At 30.6% G+C, this 12,425-nt stretch overlaps 1 protein-coding gene and 1 long non-coding RNA gene across 2 annotated transcripts in view; one reads left to right on the top strand and one right to left on the bottom strand.

Moving 5' to 3' along the window:
• Positions 1-12,425, bottom strand: part of LOC118187575 (uncharacterized) — a 117,237-nt gene that overhangs the window by 39,192 nt on the left and 65,620 nt on the right. The window lies entirely within an intron of this gene.
• LOC118187574 (locomotion-related protein Hikaru genki-like) overlaps positions 2,665-12,425 on the top strand; it is a 127,799-nt gene continuing 118,038 nt past the window's right edge. The window contains exon 1 of the mRNA XM_035357822.2: positions 2,665-2,780. Within this exon, the coding sequence (XP_035213713.1) occupies positions 2,708-2,780 (73 nt within the window). The 5' untranslated portion in view covers positions 2,665-2,707. The remainder of the gene's footprint in view (positions 2,781-12,425) is intronic.

Here is a 12,425-nt window from a genome sequence, read left to right as displayed (position 1 = left end):
CTTCTCATGTAATTTTTTAAGTGCAAAAATTTAATTTACCAAAATTCACCGTACCAGAAGAAAGGAAGAGAATCAGCGCTTTTGAAGCTTAAGTTGCCAGAAATAAATCTTGAATCTAACAAAAATCAATATTACAATTTCAATTTGCTTTAACTTATTCGTATATTTTATCAGTCTTCTGTATATTTGCGATTAATCTATTCATAACAGATACTTAAATCACTTTTGAGTAGAATTTCCAGGTTGTGCGCTACTTAATTCATCCAAATAGTTAAGCGCTAAACTTTAGATAGGAATATTGGTCAATCAAGACCTGCTAAAGCTGTTCTTGTATATTTGTTTTCATTTAGTTGCTAATTTACGTATTCCTGTTTTTACTGGAGCTAGCGCGCGAAACGCCAAAGAAGCGTCCGTCCGCATCATAAGTAACTAAGAATGATAGTTGGTTAGAAAATTAAAAATACTTTCTATGTATTAATAAAAATCGTACAAACATAAAATAATTACCCAAATACGTGAAACATCAGAGAGTCTCACAACAAAAATGAGCTAATTATTAATTATGTTTGTGAAGTCTGTTTTACCAAAAAGATCGATTTTATATAGCAAGTAGAATGTATTAATTGTAGCTTATATAAATTAAATCTCACGTTTTCCAATTAAACTCTTTGATTAAAAATTTATTTTCGACGCACTTTTTATAGAAATTTAAAAATACAGTACAACTGTAACATATCCGGACTTACTGGAAGCAAAACTCAGGGAATATTAAAAAAATCGAATAATTTGTTTTTCTTCCCTTTATAGACCAAGTACGTATTTGTTGTAATGTAAAGGGATTTTATTTCATTCGCGTAATGTATTTTTAACAAGGTTTTTACAATTAGAGTAATAACGTACCTTTATTTCCTATAAACAACATACATCTTTTAATAAAATTATGAAATGACGCCATTTTTATTTGCCAAATTACAATGCCTTTTAATTAAAAAAAAAATCTGAAATGTTTCAGATTTTAAATTACGTCCAAAGGGGCGTTTTTTAACATTTTGTGTGTTACCTTTCTTTATTAAATATCATGTTCCTCGCACTTAAACCATAAGATCCACTGCAACAGCAATATCGCAAAATAGTTTTAAAACGAGCATATCTTTAGAATTTCCGATACAGAGACTCACGCGCTGGAGATATAAATGTTTTTTCTGCACAACGTTGCCATTGCTCGCTTTTAAATAGTTGAGTTTGTTACTCAAAAATTCGTTAAAGTTTTAAAAAATAGGAAATCGATAATAAAACAAATTCCAAATTTCAAATTTGGGATTCCAGATGCCCATATTCGTAGTAAGATTACATCATTCAAAATTCGATTGTTCTATGTACCGTTGTTTTATCACAATACGAGAAATATACATACATTTATGCAGATTTTTCATTATTTAATTTCTTCAAATATAATGCAGGACTCTAAAATTTTGTGGCAACAGTTTGAAAAGTGAACCGACATTTATGAGTCCGACGCAAAATGCCAAAGCGAAAGCAATAGTCCTTCAGGACTCAAGTCCCTTTGGACTAATAATTAACTTTAACTTTTGTAAGCTTTAAACCTGAGTGCATAATGTTGCTTTATCCCTCCTTCCCATCTTCGATTGTTTATCGCTTTGGTTGAGATCAGTACTCAGACAACCTCAGTTCTTGAGTATACTGTATATAAACCGAATTCCTATTTAAGCTTTGCGGCCGATGACCAGAGGTTCGAATATTCCTTACCGCTTTGCTTTCCACAGCGAGTTGAGAAGGCCAACTGAGACCGCGAAACTGAATCCGTTGAACTGAGAAAGCGAAAGGCTTTGGGCTAGAAAAGTTTATTTTGCCCAGTTTGCTACTCCTGCTTAATACGCAGTACAACAATGAGAGTACGACTTAGTAGCTAAATTCAGTTGCACAAGCAAGTTGCGTTAAGTTGCGAAGTTGCGTTAAGTTTTGTTAGTTGCCTTCTTCCACTTTAGAATTAAACAAAGAAATGATTTTTTTTTTATTTTTACGCATAGAAATTCATGTTTGTACAGTTTATATATCTACCTGGAACTGTAGGACCAATTTTATTTATACAGTCATTTGAATGAGATTTATAGCTTCTTAAAAACTTATGAATTTTACATTTTAATATTATATAAATCAGCGAAATAAGACAAGTTGAGATAAACAGTTTAAAAAACAATCTTAATTTTCCTCTAACTCTGAAATTCGTTAAAAGGAAGAACAAGAGGACCAGATAATTACAGCTCAATATTTAAACTATATCGATTGAAAAGTCTGCCAATAAATCTTAAACGCTGAAGCATTCATTAAATGCCTCAGTACCATAGCACACTGCAGAATATCTCTATCTTCTCCCCACACACTTTTCAAATATATATTACATGTATGAAGTTAATTCATTTTAGTGCTCGAATGTGGCTTTATCTTTAAGTATCTTCTTGCAGTTAGAAAATTATAATCTAGCCCAACAGCTTTATAACTTTAGCTGGAGATAATTTTTCGTCATTGCTGTCTCCTACTCCAACTCGTTATTTATCGCAAAAGCCAAATCAAACGAGTACCAGGAAGTCATTCTGAAAACTTTTCTATATCGCGTAGGCGTTAACTACCGTGAGAGGGCGCATCCATCGCTCATCATCCGGAAGCCCAAGAGGAACAAGCAGTCGAGATGAAGCGTTCGTTCCTTTTGCTGCTTCTCCTGTTCTTGGCCGTGGAAGGCCAGCGGATCGCACTGAGGAGAAGTAAGTATCTTCAAATCCCTCTGTCAATGACCGGGACGTAATCCACTCTTCGAAACGTGCTTCTGTTTGCTAAGTTACTCAAGAATGAGAAAGGCGGGAAACCTTGTTGACAAAGAGCAGAAGACCATGCTATAATCATTCGTGGTGTGATGGGCTTTACTGGAAGGCAATATATTCGCGCATTTATTTTTGTGTATTTAAACTATGACCTTTCTTATTTCTAATAATTTCACAGCTTTATAAATTTTGAAACTGTAGCCAATTAAAAAAAATCAGAGAAAATTAATTTTGATTTATCTTTGAAAAAATAATTGTAAGTTAGTTTTCAAATCAAGTACAGTAGACACAACAAAATTCAGTAACTTAAATTTCAGCGAAATATTCTTGGAGACTTTATCTTTTTATAAAAAAATTGCCATTCATGCTTTTAATCGTTTCATGTGTATTTTACAGTTGTTAAAATATAATGACTGATTTTCTTCTACTATGATTAAGTAAATAGTTTATTAATATGTGATAGAAACATGAAAAATTACATCGCACTTTAGTTTTAGTTTTTAAAATGATTTTTATCTCAAATATTACAGTAATTAGAATAAGTTTGCTAACGTGTATAATAATTTGATATTTATCAATAAGAATTTGGAAGCTAAAACAACTGTTGCTCAAATTAGAATTCAAAGCAAATAATGCTGATTTCAGGTTTATATCAGTAGGAGTTAGAGATATTTTTTTTTGTCATCTTCAATTAAAACCTTTTAACGGCTTTATCAGTTTAATGTACATGAAGTATAGATTTTAGGTTTACATTTAACTAAATATTGTGAAAAACCTGTATTGTGATTTACCTTGTAACTGCCTACGTGTACAGACTTTTCTGGAAGAAAACATTTAACCAAAGAACGCGGACTTTTAAAGGAATTTCATTTTTCCTTTTTTTGAACAAATGTAATCTAAATTATGGGCAAGTCGTTATTAATTCGAAAATATGAATGGAAAGATAAATTAACAGCATGAAATTACGTTTAATAAAAAGTATTAATTGTTTTAATGTCATAAATTTAACATTGTTTTATCTATTATAACTTATCAAAATTTTATCATATACGACTAAAATGAAAATCACGAGAAGCCTATATAAAAATGGTATTGCGATATTAAGAGAATTATGAGGAACAGTAAAAGTGATAGTATAAATATGACAAATGAAAAAATAATTAGCTTCAATGCATTGAGTTCTCTGTTTTGACAATTTTGATTTAAAATTCACATGCATCGCAGCTTCGCAATTTTACTTTTAGTCACACATGACTAAAATTATTATGATAGTAAAACAATTATTTTTACTAACTTAAAATTATGTTTTTATGTTAACTTAAAATTATATTTTGTAGTTGATATATATATATATATATATATATATATAATTTAAAGTTAAGTTGTAAGAACAAACGAAAAAAGACATATAAATATATATATATATGCACAATAATTTTAACAAAATTGTTCATCTTGAAATGCATTGTAGAAAATGACATCCATCTGAAGCATTAAGATAAAGCTTTCCCATATCGCTTATATTATTGGAATAAAACAACAGTCAATGCGCTCTTAACTATAATTTCATCCAATCTGTTCCTTTTAGTCTTGTAGAAAGCACAATTCCAATCGTGATGAAGTCATCGTCATCTATATTTTACATATTTAACTAGTTCAGTTAATCGGTATAAAAACTTGCAAAGAAATAAATGCATTAAATCCTAGGACTCTTCCTCCTCTAAAATTCAAATTCAAATTTTACATCTGGAAGCCAAAGCAAAGAGACGAAAGAACTAATCTGCAAGATTAAATTTTTCTTCTGAGGTTAATTCATATTTTTTTTCTTCAGGGGTGAAACCTGGTGACACGAACGCTGCCATGTTTAACAAAATCACTAAATTTTGATGATTAGGATATTTTTGCGTCCCTGCAGACAGATTTGCATCTTTACATTATCCAATGAATCTACTTTTCCTGTAAAAGACTCTAATTTCACAAAATTAATCTAAAATTTGATTTGTCAATAACTATTAAATAATAAATTACTTTGTTGTTTAGAACAAAGGAATCAAATGGAAGTAAAAGGTGCTTAACTGTGTATGAGAAATGACTGAAATTTTGTGTTATATTATGGAGTCTATGAGTTCCTTTCGAGCCATTCATAGTAGACCCTACGTGAAAGACTGCGTAGCTTTCTGCTTGGTTTGAAGAACAGATACTAGAGAAAACGGTTTAAATAACTATTTTTTTATGAACTAACGTAATAATATACGCTCATTCGATGATCACCATTCACCACCACTTGTGGCTAAATAAATTGAACAGAAAATAAAAATGTAAAATCAAAATAAATTAGGATGGCTAAATGACTAGCTCCTTAGTTATCTAAACCGCTAAATCGCCTGCACACAGCAAAGCCAAGACTAGAATATCAATACAATCTGAAGAGGGTGTCTAACACCAACTAGAGGTCTATTTCAATTAACGCGACATAAACTCAGAACTAACTCCGCTACTACTCTTCACGAACTCTTAAAATGCAACTTAAATACTGCTTTGATTTTGAGCATACTTAAATTTTGCAAACCCATTAAAATTTACATTCCGACAGGAAACTGAAATAAGGAGGGAAAAGAAAGTCAAACTAAAAATAATTTGTTTGAGTAACGATGTATACAAGCAACTGTATGGCTTAGAAAATTTTCCATGCCATATAATCTATTTAAATTGAAGGCATTTAAGAGAAATTCAAAGCGAACTACAGAAAACAAAATAACTTCTTTTGAAATTGTGTTTTCGTTTTAGATAAAATAGCATCCATTATTCCTTTTTTTTTTTCCTATAATGCTAGGATTGCTTTCACAAAACTTAGCAATTTATTTTAAGAAATTTAATTCAATGTTTTCAAATGACAGTTTTTGAGAGGAATGCTAAAAAATATGCAGCTTGGATCATTGTTTAAAGATTGGTTAATTGATTTTAATAAAAGCCAAGAATTCAAGGGCAGTCTGAAAATATTGCTGAAGGAAATAAAGCTGGTAATCACATATCTTGTACAAAATCATATTTTAGATGATTTTACTTACAGGTACTTTCGATTTTATTTACAGGAACTTTCGAAACTTATATTTGACTAAATGAGCATCATATAATATAGATTTCAGATTTGGAAAATCCAAGGTGATTTCAAAATCCTGCGAATAATACAATAACCATTTATTCTTCGAAAGAGAATCCTTTTCATTATGCTCCTTAATTTTAGCAGCTAGCAGCTATTTTTAGTTTTGATGACAGAGTTAATTAGCGCATTTCGTGTTGCTTATTGCGAGTGATTAGAAAGAACTGGTACTAGTACTAGAGCTTCCCACCTGTTGAGTGGAAGATATCAACTTTAATTAACTGACACCAATGTGAATGACGTCATTTGTTTCATTTCAAGATGAGACTGATACTCCTCAACATTGTTGTCTTTGCCTTTAAATAATGCACTGTAGTAAGATTACGAATTATAGGAAAAATTAAACGGATGAATCTGTATGAACCTGAAGATCACACTCATCTTCTCCGCTTATTGAATTCAGATTGGTAAAAGATGATTCTTCAGTGACAGAATATCCTATCAAAGCTTTTCGTACTTGATCTATTTAAAGTATTGTGGACTGTGTCTTTTCCATTCAGATATGTAGCGCTTCGATTAAACGGGTTTGACTGAAATTTTTCTACTTTTTTATCCCGTACCTGTCAAACACTCTTTTCAGAGTTTTTCGTCAACACGGGATTTCAGAGCGGCAGAATTTCCTTATCTTAAAATTAACAAAAAATGTTCTCTAGAGGCACTATAAATGAGCGAAGGTCCCTTTTCGAATACCATCTGATAGAAAATGAAAGTGCAATTTCTGTATCCCGTCTTTTAAGGTTTCCATCTTCAAAGTCCAATTGGGACAGTTACATTATGTTCATACAGTGTTACAAAAAATTCATGTAATGCATCTAAGCATTACCTTACATTAAGAGTCCTTGAATGGAAAAGAAGCGATAACTGTAGATGGAAAAAAAAGGAAAGGCATTGATCATGCTAGTAATCCTAAAGAGGCAGATCTACTAAAGGAATCTTTCTGCTGGCTAGAAAAGGTAAATTTTGACATTTGAATAAATCAATAGATGGCGCACATTTTAAAAACATTTCTTGTGAGCTTAACTTGTAACTTCTCGAAATGCGAAGTGAAAAGACTTAAGCCTAAAAGAAGAGGATCAATTGTTAAAAGTTTTTAAAGGTCTTGGCAAGTGTAACGAGAGAAAAACTACATATAAACCAGGATTGTTTCCAAAAGCATAGTGCATTTTACTTAAACGAGGAATTATAATTAATGAAGAACTAATAAAAAATGCAAATGTCTCAAGGAAGAGCAAAAAAGATAAAAAATCGGGAGACATTGAAATTACATTTTTAGGGCGATTTCAAGCAAGGGAGCTAAAAATTGTTTCTATTTATAAATCTTTTTTCTCTAAATCGCTAAATGCTAAGAGAACGCTTTACAACACTGATATGTCTCATAAGTTAGAGAAAGAGAAATACACCATTATTCCTTAGAAATTGCATGGAGGGAATCATATCATTATGCAGCTGATAATGTTATGAAAGATGTTTTACTTGAACTACTAATGAATACAAGTCACTCAGAATTTATAATACAGATGTAACTAGACTGCGTCACAAAACATTACCGAAACACACCTTAATAACTAAAATGAAACAGAAGTTGGTTCAAGAAATTGAAAGAATAAGTTGCCTTGTTTTAGAAGTGATTAGACAGGGTTTCTAATGCTTACCACAGTAAAATAATCAGTCGTTGCCTTTTTAACGAGTAATGCAGACCCAACTTATTGAGAAGATTCTTGACAAAAGCAGAAAACCTCGATGTTTGTAAGGAATCAAAAATTTACTTCTAACTCACTATAACAACAACAATTCATGGAAGACAATTAATATTTTCAATCATTTTCTTTTGAAATGGGACAGCGAAATGATAAATGAAAAAATAGTTTTATTACACAGATAACTATTCAGCACACATCTCTTACTGAAAAATGGTAGTGTCTCTCCTACAAATACAACTTCTAGCATTTGACCTTTAATTTTACAGTATTATGAAAGCTTTCAAATGTCATTACAGAAAAGATGTTAAAGAAAAGATGAAGAGAACTGAATTTTGTGAAAGTACAAGCAAATCTATATCTCTGCTAGGGGCTATACATATTATTGTCAATGCAAGGTCTCTCTTAAAATCATCTTATCTTTTAAAATCAGTGCAAAACCTGCTTTAGATGTGGCGTTTACGTAAAGGAGCCTCAGAAAATTGAAAACTATAGCTAATGCTTCAGATATCGGTGAGGGAAGTTATAAAGGTTCATTTTTAATATAAGTGTCATTTCACAGCAATATTAAGATAACATGTGTAGAAAATGACTATGAAAGTGTTAAAAAAACTGTAAAAACTGCGACATTGATATAGAAAATGTAATTGCATACCATCATGAGTCTAACCTAAAAAAGCTCTGCAAAGTTTAAAAAAATTCTTGAACTGAAAGGTACTGATAAAAAACGCTGTCAGCAGTTTTATGAAATTGAGAAGGTGATTGAAAATCTATTGGTGACTAACTTGAAACAAACGCAGAGAGAATAGTTGTTTGTAAGAGATGAAATTTCATCAAGAACATAGTTATAAAAATATTTTTATAAAACATTTAAAATAAATTTCAAAGCTGCATAAATAGTTTAATTTTAGCATTAAATTTTAATTATTATTTTATGATTAATTAAAGAACTAATTGTTAGTCATTATTTTACTTGAAAATTTTAAAACTGATATCATTGTTTGCAAAATAGAAATCGCCGTCTATTAAACTCAGCCACTTAATAAACTCAAATACGTTTGAAACGGAAGCGATTTTATTAAGCGGTAGGAACTGTTTTCTTTTTCGCACAAGATATTAATTTTTGAAGGTATGAAAACGTTTTCTTTATCACTATTGAGGAGGATAAAAAATTATGGCATAATTAGTATTTTATATGTTATTTATTCATCCTTTCCAAGGTCATGTAGATATGTATTTAAATGTATAGAAATTGAAATTGAATTCTATTTCCTCTTAAATTTAAAAACAAGTGCTACTTTATATTAAATTACTTTTGGCAAATTATATATAATAATTTTATTTCTATAGATCATAATTCATCTACGAATGCTGCTTACTTTAATGAATTTAAAATACGTACAAACTATTGGGAACGTTCCAAAAAATTATTTTTTAATGAAGCTCTTTATTTCACGTGATTGATAAATTAATAAATAATTTTGTTTGTATTTTTCATATTTAAACATGTAACTTCAAACAGTTCATAATAGAAATTAAATCCGTTTTGTGAATATGAACATGGTATTGGGTCTAAAATTGATATTTTATCAAAAAAAGGAGACAAAATAAAGAACCAAATGACCATAAAATTATTTAAAACATGTAATTATAAAATTACAACATTTATAACTTTAAAAATATTACAAAGTTCTACAATATTACAATATTTTATTTTATATGCACAAAAAAGAAAACGGTTCTTATTAATTTTATCAGAATTTTCTCTAATATATGTACTTCTTCATACATTTGTGATCTTCAGCTTATAATAAATATAAAAAGAATATGAGCCAAAGAAAAGAAACAAATACTTTGTGATATACTTTGTGAAACGATAGCCCTGAAAACAACTTATTTTGGAATATTGTTAGCTTCATGCTACTGTCTTGGAATTCCCTCTATGAATTTCTTAAGGCGTAGAAAATTTAGAAACGATTTTCACTTAAACTGCATGAGAATGCACCTGGAAATCTTTTTTTCCCTTTGACAGCCATCATCTCCAACCTGTCAGCAGTCGTCAGAAAAGATCGCAGTTTGAGACTTACTTCTTTCGAGACTTATTCTAGTTCAAAATTTGATACCTCAAAAGTGGGGTTTCAAAATGCAGTAAAACGTTTTATTTTTATTTCACACGTAAAAAGAAAATTTTGAAATAAATTTCGAAATATTAAAAAACTAATGCAATAAATTATTATAAAAAATATCATTATAATATATTACATAATATGAATTATTATTATTATAAAATATTCAGGAAAACGTAAATTACTTTTATAGTAGCCTTTATAGATGCACAAGTAGTGCACCTATAAAGTTCAAAGCTTAAAGTAAAAAGATTTTATAAACCTTCTGCATCTGAGCTACTTTCATAGACGGAGGGATAGGTCGTATTTCAGTCTCAGTAGGGGTTAGTTAAATCAGTTATAATGTATTTCTTCCGCCTTCCTAGCGTGCTTTCGTGGTGTAGTGGTTCTTCTGCACGCTGGGCCGGTATTCCAGAGGTCAGTGGTTCGATTCCCGGTGAAGACGTTTGCTCATTTTTCATCTTTCCTGCTTCCCCAAAATTACCTAATGCCTCTACAGTGGCGCATGAACTAAAAGGGTGTTGGATGATGATTTTCCTTCTCCAGGATTTGGCGATTGAGTCCCCTAAAAACCTCAGTCTCCCTTTAAAGAGGGAGTATATAAGGTATTTCTCCCGCCTTCCTAGCGTGCCTTCGTGGTGTAGTGGTTCTGCACGCTGGGCCGGTATTCCAGAGGTTCGCGGTTCGATTCGCGGCGAAGGTGTTTCCTCATTTTTTATCTTGCCTGCTTCTAATTAACCTAATGTCTCTACACAGTGACTATAACCCTACAAATGGACATTGATTTCTATACAATGGACTGTTCTGCTTAATGCTCATTCTCAGTGCACTCGATATGTATCAAAATACCTTGAAAACGAAGGAATCGGCCATATAGCGTGGCCTGCATATACATATGTTAGATTTTAAATTAGGTTAAACATAAGAGAGGCGCACTTACATCACCGACTTGCATCATTGCTAATGCCATTAAAAAATTTTCAGGAGCTTTAGAATACGATTCAATATGAATATTCTTAATTAGCGCAAATATTACTAAACAATGTAATCAAAAGCTTGAAAAATCAATGCTGTACTTGCTTTCTGTCAGAATTGCCCAAATATCCCAATAAAACTGTATCAAATCTAAGAACAAAATTTTATTTAAAATTAATTAAATTTTTAAAAAAATAATCCGTTATGCTTTGAAAATGCATTAGACATTTCATATAAAATTTCTTTTTTATTTTAATTTTCAAAACGAAAATAAGCAAATGGATGAGATGACTAAATACTGGTTTACATCAAACTCAACTTTTGATGCCATGGGTGAAAAAGTTACCAGCCTCATCTTTTTTTCGCGGTCTTTCCATATAATATGTGAAATTTCTCTTAAAAAGTTCTCGGTTAGAGCAGTCTTACTACAAATAGCCCTAACAGTCTCTACCAAACAAAAATGATCGAACCATTTACCTTGTTACCAGTAATTATTGCCTTGAAAGTGTGTAATGATAAGAAAGTGTTAAAAAATTTTGTTTACAAGCTTGATGTATTTACAGAACATATTTTTGTGGATGCATATATTGATTACAGACAAAAGTCGTTTCCAAATGCATTCCAGCTTAAAAGTGCTTTATAAAAGTAACCTAAATTTCACAATGGATTGAAATGATTTAGTCAGTTAATTGAAATCGCATGAAGGTAAAAGTAACCTAAATTTCACAACGGATTGAAATTATTTAGTCAGTTAATTGAAATCGCATGAAGATAAAAGTAACTTAAATTTCACAATGGACTGAAATGATTTAGTCAATTAACTAAAATCGCACGAAGGTTACCTAGTTAAAGAGATTGGTGACTTAAGGGAGGATTACCCTAAGTAAAACTTTCCGGTATATATGTTACTCAAAATGTTTTATGGGAAAAACCAATAAATTATTGCAGTTAGCCCATTGAACTGGCCCCAAATGAATGGACTAGCCTTGAGTTGAATTTTCAAACGTAATGAGATATCGGCTTCAAAATTGTTTTACATAAATAAATTCTCTCAAAAATTCGGATTTTTTAGATGATACTCAATATAATCGCTCTGAAGTGTTATTTGGTTGCCATTTGCAACACTTGATTTTGCGGATTTACTTGATTTTGCGGAACACTTGATTTTGCGGATATGTGTTACCATGAAAAATATTTTTTTGGCATCAAGGACACTATAAATGCTTTTAAGGTTTATTTCCATCTTACATTGCTAAAACTACTGAAACAAGGAAAAGATATAGAGTACGATTAATTTAATAAATACTGAATCAGAAATCTTAAACTCTTTCTAACACCTGAGTAATTTTATTCCACGTAATACATATACGTATTAAAAATAAATTGAAGATTTGTGGCAAAATTCTGACTTAGAAAATCGGGTAATTGTAATACATCTTTATTTCAATTTATCCGTTTTACATGCCCACCTCTAGTGAATTATAATATATCGAATAAATATTTTCAATATGCAACAATAAAGTTATTGAACAAAACAAGAACTTTAATATATGCAACAGAATATTTACAGAATTTAATATTAGATTCAGAATGTTAAAAATAGTTTAAGATATCACTAATGAAACTCTTG

This window comes from Stegodyphus dumicola, chromosome 1 (genome assembly GCF_044657685.1).
Source record: "Stegodyphus dumicola isolate Sdum_Otavi_A_Nest chromosome 1, ASM4465768v1".
Lineage (NCBI taxonomy): Eukaryota > Metazoa > Arthropoda > Arachnida > Araneae > Eresidae > Stegodyphus > Stegodyphus dumicola.
The sequence above is the reverse complement of the archived record's forward strand: the minus strand, read 5'-3'. Positions and strand labels throughout refer to the sequence as shown.